The 12,400-nt window shown below is 55.2% G+C and overlaps 5 protein-coding genes across 5 annotated transcripts; 2 read left to right on the top strand and 3 right to left on the bottom strand.

The window, feature by feature from the left end:
- Positions 1–2,287: 2,287 nt before the first annotated feature.
- N0V96_010319 (uncharacterized protein) lies at positions 2,288–3,228 on the top strand (the record flags this gene model as incomplete). Its single annotated transcript, XM_065758904.1, has 2 exons — positions 2,288–2,631; positions 2,844–3,228. The coding sequence occupies 2 exons, from the start codon at positions 2,288–2,290 to the stop codon at positions 3,226–3,228; spliced, it is 729 nt and encodes a 242-aa protein (XP_065612427.1).
- Positions 3,229–4,199: 971 nt separating this feature from the next.
- Positions 4,200–5,132, bottom strand: N0V96_010318 (uncharacterized protein; the record flags this gene model as incomplete). The annotated part of the gene is made up of 2 exons (XM_053194675.1): positions 4,200–5,008; positions 5,063–5,132. 2 exons carry the CDS (start codon positions 5,130–5,132, stop codon positions 4,200–4,202), a joined length of 879 nt encoding a protein of 292 aa, XP_053047844.1.
- Positions 5,133–6,175: 1,043 nt separating this feature from the next.
- N0V96_010317 (uncharacterized protein) lies at positions 6,176–7,963 on the top strand (the record flags this gene model as incomplete). Its single annotated transcript, XM_053194674.1, has 2 exons — positions 6,176–7,563; positions 7,624–7,963. 2 exons carry the CDS (start codon positions 6,176–6,178, stop codon positions 7,961–7,963), a joined length of 1,728 nt encoding a protein of 575 aa, XP_053047843.1.
- Positions 7,964–8,231: 268 nt separating this feature from the next.
- CAB2 (Phosphopantothenate--cysteine ligase cab2) lies at positions 8,232–9,437 on the bottom strand (the record flags this gene model as incomplete). The annotated part of the gene is made up of 1 exon (XM_053194673.1): positions 8,232–9,437. One exon carries the CDS (start codon positions 9,435–9,437, stop codon positions 8,232–8,234), a length of 1,206 nt encoding a protein of 401 aa, XP_053047842.1.
- Positions 9,438–10,442: 1,005 nt separating this feature from the next.
- Positions 10,443–12,172, bottom strand: N0V96_010315 (uncharacterized protein; the record flags this gene model as incomplete). The annotated part of the gene is made up of 2 exons (XM_053194672.2): positions 10,443–11,350; positions 11,494–12,172. The coding sequence occupies 2 exons, from the start codon at positions 12,170–12,172 to the stop codon at positions 10,443–10,445; spliced, it is 1,587 nt and encodes a 528-aa protein (XP_053047841.2).
- Between the last annotated feature and the right edge of the window lie 228 nt (positions 12,173–12,400).

Raw genomic sequence — 12,400 nt, 5'->3', positions numbered from 1 at the left:
GGCCGAGTTGACGCTCTCATTGGGAGAGAGAGGAGAAGAGAGAGAGAGATGTCACTCACAGAACTCTCCGGGCCCTATACCACGAATGCGCAAGAGCCATCATCGGTTTCCAGTAAGTTGCTATAGCGTCAATGGCTATGCCAGGTGGGGACGACTTGACTAAACTGAACACACAGCTGATCCGATCAAATTGCATTAATATCACAAACTGATATTACTTCGGCTATTTGGGTTTCCCGCGGACGACGAAGGGAATGGGAATCACCCCGACTTCGACTACTCGCTAGGGTAGAGTTAAATTCGGACTTTGACCAAAAAACCCCATTTCGCAAGACCTTCCCCTCCTTGTGCTGCCGACGTGTGGCGAGTAAATGACAGACCAGCCGGAGCCGGACATGAGCCGCAAATTTTCGACGACAACCCTCAAGCCTTCATGTGGCTTGTTTACAGCTCATGACGAGGCGAACTATCCCTCTTAGTCGATCGCTCATGACTCTGTTGGTGGTTTCCTATTTTTGACAGGACTTGGACGGGAAGGGGGAGGCAGCCAAGCAACATTGTTTAGACGAAAATGCGGTCATGACCACCTGTCAAAGTCGATACCGACAAGGGAGGACGTTGCTAGTTGCAAAGTCTTTTCGAGGCCAAATGACCTGAAGAAGAATTCTGTTGGAAATAATCTCACATAGGTAGTCAAGAAGCTGGATGATACTCAACCTACCTGTGTTACTCTCTGCATAAAGGAGAGAAACCTGCATGAAAGATTCCCACATCATTGAAGATGGGCCATACACCAACCCACCACTTAACAGCCTTGAGGCTGAGGACCATTAGAAGATTCCTCTTAAGCGCCGAAGCCATCGTCGATTCCACTGCCACCAATGATCAGGCAGGTGGGTAGGCCTGGAGACCTCAGCGCAAGGGGCGGAGGGGAGGCCACCAGCAACCCTCACTGACATCATCCCACAACACCCGCCGCACTACACAGTAACTCCCACAAACTCTTCGGAGTTCGCGAAGAACACAAAGTGGCTGCCACACCTGCACTACCATTCACAGTGCCCTTTGATGCTTTGACCCCCTTGGAAATTGGCCAAATTCATGGGATAACCAAGGGTTATGGTGTTTCGAAAGTTCGGATGATGGGCTGTGCTGCCTCACAATTGGAGGGGTCAGCCCATCTCGACTCTCCTCGAGCCCAAAGGTCTCTTTAAGCTCAACACCATTCGAGACGATTTCTGCAGGGATATTTACGATTAGCGTACCATAGTAGCATAGCAGAGTGGCATTACCCTGGTTGTCGGACGAGGTGACATCGTTTCCCCCCTCCTTGACCTTCCCCGGGTCTACTGGCAGGTAGATCTCGGTGATTCGTGAAGAGGCTGCTTTACACAGGGATCCTGGGTGATCCCATCTGCCGAACCATGCTCCGTCCCTGTATCAGAGGCTCATGCAGTCTGCAGAGCAGCAGCTGCGCCCATTTCCCTCTCCATCTCTGGCCTGCTATGCTCTTTCAACCACACCGTTCCCTCTGCTCTTTTTCCGAATTGGGAAACGAAAGCTGGAGGAAAACAAGGCCCTACCAAGCACATATCCCCGTATCCGTACCTGTCGTCCCAATTTTTGATCGCAACGTAATTTTAGCAAACGTCCATCCGAAGCTTGGTGGTCCCGTCCTTGTGATCGTTTTCCTTCTCCCCTCCTCCCAGGCGCTCCCCCCTGATCTTCGTCAAAGAGATGGGCTAACCAATCACGGAGATCTTCGACAGGCAATGGAGGCCTGCGGGGCGATGCTTCTTTTTCAGCCCCTTTAGATGGGGCGGCGTCCAAAGGAGGGCAGGCCTTTTCTCTCTTAGTATGTACGGATACTACTACGTACGGCGGAATAATGACATGACGTTTAATTAAATTAGCGTAGCTCCATTTAGTGGCCTACCCAAGGTACACCCGTGAGTCTGTTCGCGATGTTGGGCTTCGCGGCTTTGCGCCCCTGGCCACTCCTCCTCCCGATGTCTCCGCCATCGTCACTTAAACCCCCTGTATGAGGATTCCGTGATGGGGAAGGAAGAAAGATAGAAAAGGAGCAGCTCTTCACCTTGTTTCCCGATTTCCCTTTTCCTTCTCCTTCTCTTCAGTATCTCTGATACCAATTACTTTCGCTAATACCTTCAATATCGCCCCCCGGTCTCGTTTGCTCTCTCTCACTCTACACTTCCCTATTTACTCTATAGTAAATATTCATTCTTTCTCCTATCCAGAGCAAACTACAACCCGCACACACAACACAATGCGCTACTCAACCCTCGCAGTCCTCGGCCTCGCAGCAGTCGCCCGCGCAACATGGGACGGCCAATTCAGCTACCCACCAGGCATCGAGCCCCTCGGCCTCGCCAACGGCAACGCAGACTTCAACATCAAGACCTTTGGCCCCCTCACGGGTCCCCCCTCAGACTGCATCTCCGTCTGGCACCCTCCCCACCCAGACGTCTACATTGACGACTGCGACAGCGACAAGGAGCACGGCTGGCATTGGGTCCACCCGGGCAAGCCCAAATGGGGGAAGCCCGGCAAGGACAAGGACGGCCACAAGTGGAAGAAGCCAAAGCACACAAAGGAACCCGGCTGCGACAAGTGCTCCCGGAAACCACCGAGCCCCCTCGGCCCCGGAACCCACAGAGACCCCCGACCAGCCCGACCAACCGGAACAGCCCGAGCCCACCACCACGCCGCAGTCCTGGAAGTGGACCACCTCCACAATCACCCAGACCGCCGTCTCCACAATCTACAGCTGCCCGCCCAGCGTCCCCAACTGCCCCGGCAACGGCGGCGGCACAATGTACGAGACCGTCACCGTCCCCGCCGTCGTCACAATCTGCCCCCGTCCCCGTCGCGCCCAACCCGGGCCCGACCACCGCGCCCGTGGCTCCTCCAGCAACCACCGCACCGGCAGAGCAACCGGCGCCCAGCAACCCTTCTCCTCCCGAGACCCTCTCCTCCGTCGTCATCCCGCCAGTGTCATCAAACCCCCCTGTGGTCCCCGTCCCTCCCGTCTCCTCTGCTCCCCCTGCCGCCACGACGACCAAGCCCGATTCCGTCGGCACCGTCACCAGACCCAACCCGACCGCGACCACGAGCCGCGCCGTCGTCACCGCCGGGGCTGTGCAGAACGTTCAGCGCGCCGGTGGTGTGGTCGTCGCCGTGGTGGCTGCCGCCGCCGCCTTTATCTGAATGGAAAAGCTCTTGCTTTTCTTGGCTTTTCTTGTCTTTTGCCTTTTTGCTTTTCATCATGTTACTAGAGGAGAAAGACAATGCGTTGTTTTGTGATTCAGGCATAGAGGGTGAGATACCATGGGAACTTGGGGTACAATGGGACAAAATAGGGGTTAATGACTGGACAATGAACAAACGGGATTTGGGGGGGTTTCACTCGGACACGATGGGGTTGGCTCCTCGGGCTTCGCAACTCTGGGCGAAGGAGGACATCGGCTCTGGCGTCTGAGAAATCCGACTTAATTAGTTAAGGCTAATATAATGGGTTGCGTACTTTTGGTTACAATGCTTGTTCCATCATCTTTTACTCGTGCAATGTGCAACCAATGATGGAATTCCCAAGTCGATTCCTCGCAACCAAGCTCGATATCTCAGGCCAACATGGCTTCGGGGGGTAGCATTCGCACACCCTGCAGCCTTGTATCACTGGTCGTGTTGCCCCAAGTGTCGACTTTCCGCCGAATGGCTATGGTCGGGTGCTACGGATCAACGGCAGATCTCCAGGTCGCGGGGTACCTTGTTTTGACCTGTTTTTGATATGATCCACTTTGGTGCCTCCACCATTCACTCGCATGTCGATTGAGTTGCGGATCGAGTTTGTGGCTGCATAACCTTGCAGACTGACCGCAATATGCTTATGTTGCGTTTAGGCTAGGTTGCGGATGGCTCGGAGGGTCAAGCATGAGTCGAGCGGACAAATGGGATTGTCCGGCGCGGACGACTCTCCAGCACATGCTCGTCTCACTTGGGCGGACTTGCTGATCTGGGCGCTTTCAGTGGAGGCCCATCCCGCGGGATCTTCGTTGAAGGCGCTAGGAATGATTCCTATCCAAATGTTGAAGGATGGGTTCCTGCTGTCGCCAGATAACGGGCCTTTAGTTCATAATTCCCTTTTTGTAGAAGCATCTTTGTCGTATCTGACCCAGTCCTCAAGATGTCGCTAATCGCTTTGCGACGTCTTCTACGCGCCGGCTGTCACCTAGAAGATCTCGCGTGGTCTCTCGATCACGTCCCGCCATGCCGAGAATGACAAGCTTTTGAATCTGCCCGTCCTCGCTCATGACCAATCTACCCGCCCTGCCATCGGCCCATTCGATGCTGATCTGCTTGGCTTCAATGTCTGCGGCAACGATGCTCGTGATCGCCTGCTCGGAGTCGTCTCTCTCGCTGCCGGCGCCCACCAGTCCAGCCGCTCTTTGCAGATCGCCAATCACAGCAGTCCGATTGTGATATCTCACAATTTCCCTCCTCAGCGTTCGCACGAAGCGAGATAAGTCTTGGGCCTTCTGGTCTTCGGCGTCGGCAGGCTTGGGTGCAGGGAGATGACGAGCGGCGAGTGCAGCAAGCGGGATGCATGGAGGCACCGTATGACGATGAATTCGCAGATGTCGCGAGTCTTTGTACGGTCGATTGAGCATGACATAGTATGGTCGTCGGAACTTGGCACCGGACATGATTTCGATGCGAATGCCGAGAACGCTGCCTCGGTCGACGGCATTGGGGTCCGGGTCTTTGACCTTGAACGTCGTTATGGTTGCGCAGGTTCTGTATAGACATTGCTGGTCGTGCGCGTCTTGGGCTTTGGATCGGGAGAGGACTTGGTCACGGACAGCCTTGGATTCTGAGGGGAGTGCAATCGCGCTGCGTTTCTCATTGTCTTCTTTGAGGGCGTTTCGTATCGAATCGGACGAGATGAGGGCTGTGGCCTGGACCTTCAATTCCTTCTTCAATGAGGCGGCTGAACGGATTGCAAGTTAGCATCTGGGCGAGGATAGTTTTGTGGAATGGCTACCTTTTGCTCGAAGGTCGTTGATCTCTTGTTCGAGAGCCTCTGCGGCAGCATCTGGAAGTTCACCAGACATTTTGTTGATTGCGGGTGTGGACAAGAGGGAATCGCGATTTCTTCAGTGGGGAGAGCACAATTGTCGCAGTCGTAGTTGCCTATGACGTGATTGGGATCCTGGACGCGATCGACGCGTCTTGGTGAAGTTGACAATTGAATTGGTTGCCAAGCAGCGCAGTGTAAGACACTTGAACCCAGTCAACAAAACGTCCGTACTACGTGAGGTACCGACAGCGCGGAATGCGACCTGCGGGGAAGCTTATCTAAGCTGTTATCTTATCAGTGATTACCTTAGTGGTATGGCGCCAAATGAGGCATGGCGCCAGGGGTCCCAAGGGAGCTCGCCGGGCGGCGGGTGGCTTTCCAGTCGAGTGGAGCGCGTCTGGACCTGGATAAGCTTCTTTGAATCTTCTCCCCAATTCCCGTCTTCTTGACCCCGAGGTATCGTCGCAACAAGAACACCTTTTCTTGCTGTGTTGATTTGCTTCTGTCAAATTCACTACTTTTCGGTCCACTGGGGACTTGAGTTCTCTTCATTATCATATCTCATTCTTATCTATCATTCCCATCATTTTCCAAGACCCCGCAACGTCCAACTCGACCACTATTTCCATTCCTTCTTTGCCACTGGCGTGTTCTCAAAAGTGTCAAAGGCCACGGTTGCGCTTCCACCGTTCCCCCGAACATCGCCCTTTTCCACCCTTTCTTCTACCAACCATACTCGCGCACACACAAACAAGCTCTCGATCGCTTGGGTGCCTAGCGCCATACCGTCTGTCATTGGTCTAAGCTGTTGTTTAAGACAGCGTCGCCTTGACTGCCACGGACTCTGCTCCACCCCGCCCTCGACCCTGTCTAGGTGGTCTTCGCTGGACAGACAAAGAACCTTTTCCTTTGCTCACGACTCCCGACTTGTCGCATAAAGTCTTTTTTTTCTTTCTCCCAAACCACCTCTCACGTTTCGACACAACCGCTCTCAGCCGAGACCTCGAATTTTACTGCATACCAGCATTGTGCCGCAAGCTCCAACCGAGACATCCCTCAACTACAAGCCAAGCACAAATGAGCGTCCGAACACGCCGAAACAAGTCCGTCAAGCGAAAAGCTTTGGCCGATCTAGCTGTAGACACAGACGGCACGAACGGTCACGCCAACGGCGCGATGAACCAGAACAACGTTGAGTTCCGGCGGAAGGCGACGACTCCCGGCTCCGACACCGTAACCGCGAACCTCATGTCGCGCGAATCCTTCACCCTCGACGACCCCGTCCCGAAGACCCCCATCGCCAATAACCATGGCTTCTTCGAGTTGCCGTTGCAAGACCAGAGGAATTTCCTCCTGCTGGTGCTCCTGTACTTCCTACAGGGTGTGCCCATGGGCCTCGCGGGTGGTTCGGTTCCCTTCCTAATGAAGGACCACATGTCGTACAGCGAGATTGGAATCTTTAGTTTAGCTTCATACCCATACTCGTTGAAGCTTCTCTGGAGTCCCATCGTGGATGCGGTCTGGAGCCCCAAGGTTGGACGCAGAAAGAGCTGGATTCTTCCCATTCAGCTGCTTTCAGGACTGGGTATGCTCTGGCTCGGATCTACTGTCGAGAACATGATGGCCAACACCGGCAAGCCCGGAGGTCCTACCGTGTGGAACTTCACCGGCTGGTGGTTCTTCCTCGTCTTTATGTGCGCCACGCAAGATATCGCTGTAGACGGCTGGGCTTTGACTCTCCTGACGCCCGGCAATGTGTCTTATGCCTCCACTGCGCAGACCGTCGGTCTCACTGCCGGTCATTTCTTGTCCTACACGGTGTTTTTGGCCTTCAACTCCAAGGACTTTGCAAACCGCTACTTCCGCAGCTCTCCCCTGGATCACGGTCTCATGTCCCTCGGTGGGTACCTGACGTTCTGGGGCTGGGCGTACATTGCCATCACCATTGGGCTCTCTCTCTTCAAGCGTGAGGAGAGAACCAAGAATGAGGACGGCATTTGGGATGTGTACAAGATCATGTGGGGTGTTCTCAAGTTGAAGAACATCCAGACCATTATCATTGTTCATCTCATTGCCAAGATTGGCTTCCAGGCCAACGACGCAGTTACCAACCTCAAGCTCATTGACAAGGGATTCGGTCAGGAGAACATGGCACTGACGGTCCTTATCGATTTCCCTTTTGAAATCGCACTTGGCTACTACGCCGGCAAGTGGTCCCAAGAATACACGCCCATGCGCCTCTGGTGCTGGGGCTTCATGGGCCGCCTTGTTGCTGCTCTGATCGCTCAGTTCACCGTCACCATTTTCCCGGCTGGCGGCGTTACCCCTTGGTACATGCTGGTCGTCATTGGCGAGCACGTCTTTTCGACCTTTACCAACACGGTCATGTTTGTCGCCGTCTCTGCTTTCCACGCTAGAATCGCAGACCCCGTCATCGGCGGCACCTACATGACTCTCTTGGCGACGTAAGTCTACCCACGAGTATCCGATTTGACTAAGTTCCTGTGCTAACATGATCTCCGCAGCGTCTGCAACCTTGGCGGCACGTTCCCGCGCTTCTTCGTCTTGCGCCTGGTCGACTACTTCACTGTCGCGACCTGCAAACCCGGCAACCCCGCGGATCTGAACGCCCTCAAGGGCCCTGTCATCACCGACCCCTTTTCTTGCTCCCTGCAACCAGACAAGGAGAAGTGCGTCAACGGCGGTGGCACGTGTGAGATGGTGCGCGACGGATATTACTTTGTCAACATCATCTGCGTCGTCTTTGGCGTGGTCACATTCATGCTCTACATCCGACCTAGAGTCCTGCATTTGCAGTCACTCCCCATGAGAGCTTGGCGTTTGGCGCCGTCTACGTCTAAGTGAGGGAACTGCACTGCGCAGAAAGCCCGGGGGATGTTGTACATGTATCATATAAAGCATCACGTAGCGCTCACGGTTTGGAGTACCTTTTATAGAGAGAGCAAGAGACAGAGAAGGAAGCAATTGTACTTCATATGCTTTTTTTTTTCCATTACCATTTGATGCGCGCTATAACATGATATACGTGACGCTTGCCCCAAAAAAGTCTTGCCAGAAACATGAAAATCCTTTCTCGCTCGCTGACTCAACACAACTCTCTCTACCTCTACTTCTACAGGGACTCAATGTGCTGCGAATGCAAATCCTGCACTGCAGGAATAATCAAGCTCTCAATCTCGATCTCAGGGTCACTCTCCGGCAGCGCGCTGGGGTCGAGCGGCTTATCCTCCCACGTTCCTCCACTCCCGGACGACGACGACGACGCACGCTGAACACTCGGCACGCGGACCCACCGGTCCGGTCTACCGGGCGCGACGAAGACGACCTCCCACTTGCGCGTGGAGAGCAGGTTGCCGATGACGAGGTGGTGCTGGTACCGCTCGAGGGAGTACTTAGCCTTGTGCACGAGGATGGCCGGGTCGGTCTCGAGCTTGAAGCTGACGACCATGCCCTGCGGGGCCCAGCCGTCGACGAGGTTTTGGAGGAACTTGGGGACGGGGTCGAGGTCGATGACGAGGGATTTGGATTTTGCTACCTTGGTGGAGTCGAAGTTGTCAAAGGCCTCTTCGTCTTCCGTGTTGGAGGCGTTGCCGTTGCCGTTGCTGGTGCTGGTTCTGGTTCTGGTGGGCTTGGCTGTGGTTGTCGTTGTAGCTGATCCTGCTCCCGCTCCCGCTCCTGCTCCAGAGAACGAGTCTGTGGCGTTGGTGGACTGGATCTTGTGCTCGGCCATCCTATCCTGCGGCAGGAAGAAGTCAGACACCGCGGCGGCGAGGTAGAGCAGCGCCGACGGGCCCAGGGGCCTCAACAAGCCCGCAATAGCGCGCAGCTCAAACAAGTAATCCGTAATCGTCGTGAACGGCAGCATGAGCAGCATATTGCCCCTCTTGGCAGCGGTATACTTGCGCAGCACCTCTCGCATGCGCTCCTGGTGCGCCGCGTTCGCAACAACGGTGCCGTCCTCGCCCTCGGCGAGGAAATCCAAAAAGCAATCCGTTGCGTGGGAGTAGTGGCGCGAGTACGGCTGCAGGGAGAACTGGCGGTGCAAAAAGATGACGGCGTAGCCGGCCTCGAGGAAGTACTCGGCCGAGGTGGCGCCGCGGGTGCCCGCGGAGAAGTTGTCGATGAAGCGGACCGTCTGCTTCTCGAGGGGCACGGTGGTGCCGCCCGAGGTGACGAGGACGATGCGCCGGCTCGAGGCGGCGTGGTGGTCGATGAAGGAGCGGGCGGCGGCGACGTGGGCGTCTAGGTTTTTGGGGGGCGGTTGGGAGGAGAAGTAGGCGTCTTCTTGGCGTTCTGCCGTTTCTGTGGGGAGCGACATTTTGTGTTTGGAGGTGAGCGATGAAGAAAACGTGATGTTCACAGATCTCCTCGAAGTAGTGGTCGCTGTTAATGTGTCTAATGATGGGTGATGGTGAGATTTGTGAGACCTTGGTGGCAGGGAGAATGGGCTGGTGACAGGGGCGGTTCCGACATATGAGTAAGACCTGAAGGGTGTCAGTGACATGATACCTTATACAAAGTTGATATCTCCGATAGTCGTATTCGTCCTCATTAATGTCCAGAAGTAGGGCGTATAAGGCGTATGAGAGATAAGAACCCATTCTCCATTACTCGGCCCATTACCTCCGCCGGACCTCGGTCCTCCGGCACCCATTCTCTCATATGACGTGTCTTACACGTAAACTCACCTTGTGATATTTAGTGTCTTTCTAAGTTTAAATAGAGTCAATCTTGAAGACGATGTAGGAGGTTGTGTCGAACGATCTATCTCGGAAAACTTCGTACCACAACAACAATTATTGAAAACAAAAGAAAATCAACCACAATGAAGAAGAGATGGGAAACGCAGCGAGGGTTTTAAACCGTCGTTTCCAGCGCCGGTTCGGTTCCTCCGCACGGGCCGAAGGAGGCCCGTGCTCCACCGACCCGCACCTCCGGGATGGAATCTGCTGCGGATTTCTGGGAACGTATTTGCTTCGGGGCTTCGCAACGACGTCCCGTCGGCGTTCACGTCGTTACAACCGCGGTTCAAATCTCGACACAGAGTGACTCAGAGCCGAGTATCGTTTGATGTTCATTCGGCACCGATAGCCGATGATCAGAGCTTCCCATTTGGGATTGGGAGACAAAACAGCCAAATATGAAGTAAGCTTACATCACTACAATTAACTCCGGGTCTAGTCTTCATTATATGTACAATTCTCATTATAAGTGCCTTTTTGATATCCAATTCCTTTTCATGTGCCAAGACCTCAAATTTTCCCTCCGTCACAAAGTGCGCCTATCCGAACATCTTTGTTCTTCTTCTTCTTCTTTCTCTCGTCTAAAAATTGCCCCAAATAATCTTCCCAACGCACACAAACTTGGCAGCCATAAGCGCCACCAAGGCCAAAACATAAATCAGCCCGGTAAAGATGATGAGACCCCAATACTGGCCCCCCGTCGCCGTGACAATCTCGCCGCCAATGGGGATACCAATCAGGCATGCGACCGAGACGGCGGTATACGTCGTCGAATAGTACCGCCCGTAATGCTGCGTCTTGCACAGCCGCCCAACGCACACGGGGCTGATGCTGATGTTGTTCCCGCTCGCAAACCCGAACAGCACGGCAAAGACGATGACGCCCGCGGCCGTCGAGCCCGCGGGCAACCAGACCGCCAGACACGCAATCACGGACAGCACGATGGCGGCCATGTTGCTGTTAAAGGGCCCGGCTCTGTCGGCCCACCAACCGGGCAGCGCCCTGCCGAGAACGCTGCCGGCGTTGAGGATGGGCAGGATGGAGAAGGCAAAGGACTCGCTGAAGCCCTGGCTGAGCGTGTAGCTCGAGATGTACGTCAGCGGGATAAACAGCGCAAACTCCATGAGGAATATCCCCGCCGTCGTGAGGCTGAAGGCCGCGCTGCGGAAGATGCGCGGGTCCGGGTGCGGGCTCGCGTTGCGGGCGGGCGGGAGGCGCGAGCGGATCAAAAAGTTGGAGGCGCCGCAGAGGGCGAGGCAGATGAAGCCGACGGCGCGGATGGTCCAGCCCCAGCCGATGCGGGGGAAGAGGGACTTCATCATGAGGGGGAAGACGATGCCGCCGATGGAGCCGCCGGTGGAGGCCATGCCTGTCGCGAAGCCGCGGCGGCGCTTGAACCAGTGGCCTACAGCCGCGATGGACGGGGTGAAGACGAGGGAGCTGCCGAGCCCGCAGAGGATGCCGAAGGCGAGCATGAAGTGCCAGTATACTGCGAGAGTGTGTCAGCGCTCTGTTGTGTATTTGGTTCACTCGACGAAGATGCATTGGGCGATGTAATTCTGGGGGAGAGTGGTGATATGACGTGCCGCAACAGAACGAGCCGATGCAAAATGTTATTTGTGTACAACTTACCTGTGCAGATACTCAGCAACATGACGCCGATGACAAGACACACTGTCCCGGCCAGAACCAGCCAACGCGGACCATACTGATCAAACACGGGTCCGATATAGATACCCCCAAAGAAGCAAAGGAACGTATACACGGAAAAGATCCACCCAATCGTTCCCTCGCTGTACCCCTTCAACTGGTGCGTCGCAACATACGTCTGGAAGATGGCGATGCTGTTCATGATGCCCAGGGCCGAGAAGAGCGCCAGCCAGGACCCCAGCACGACGGACCACGCCCGGAGCCCGCCCTCGGGGTAAGTTTCTTCCTCTGCTGCTGTCGTCGAGGCACCTCCCACGGTGTCGGTGTGGTGGATGTAGTTGCCATTGTCGTCGTCGTCGGTCGTGTCACCGGCATTCCCTTCTCCTCCGCCCCCTCCGGCTTCCTTGCTGTAAGTGGCATTGTTGTTGTTCTTGTTGTTGTTGATGAAATCGCTGTTGCGTTGGTAATGGTAGTTTGCGCCGGCTGCGCCGGCGACGGCGTTGGAGACGGAGGGAATCAGGTCGTTGCCTATGAGCGCCGCGGCGCCGTCGTGGGCTGCGCTCTCTGGCTTGGTGGGGAGCGGGTAGTCATAGTTGCTGTAGTCTGGTTCGGGTGTGATGTCGTTGCCTTGGCGGGCTGTGGCAGCCTTTTCCGGGTCCATGTGGATTGAATGGATGAAGAGAGGAGGATGAGAGAGAGGACAAGAGAAGAGAGGAGAGCGAGTCTCCGTATTATGTCTCGTGCTGGGTCTGTCTTTGGATCTTTTCCCCTTCGACCTTCAGATGTTCTCTTTCTTCCCTCTTTCCGTTTTGACTTCCGCCTTGCAGTTCTGCAACCCTGTCGGCCACGTTTTCTCCTCTCTGGTTCCTTTGCCCTTTTCTTCGCTTCA

This window comes from Colletotrichum fioriniae, assembly GCF_027942845.1.
Source record: "Colletotrichum fioriniae strain IMI 355084 chromosome Unknown scaffold_14, whole genome shotgun sequence".
NCBI classification, from domain to species: domain Eukaryota; kingdom Fungi; phylum Ascomycota; class Sordariomycetes; order Glomerellales; family Glomerellaceae; genus Colletotrichum; species Colletotrichum fioriniae.
Note: the sequence above shows the minus strand (reverse complement) of the source record. Positions and strands in the feature narration are given on the sequence as shown.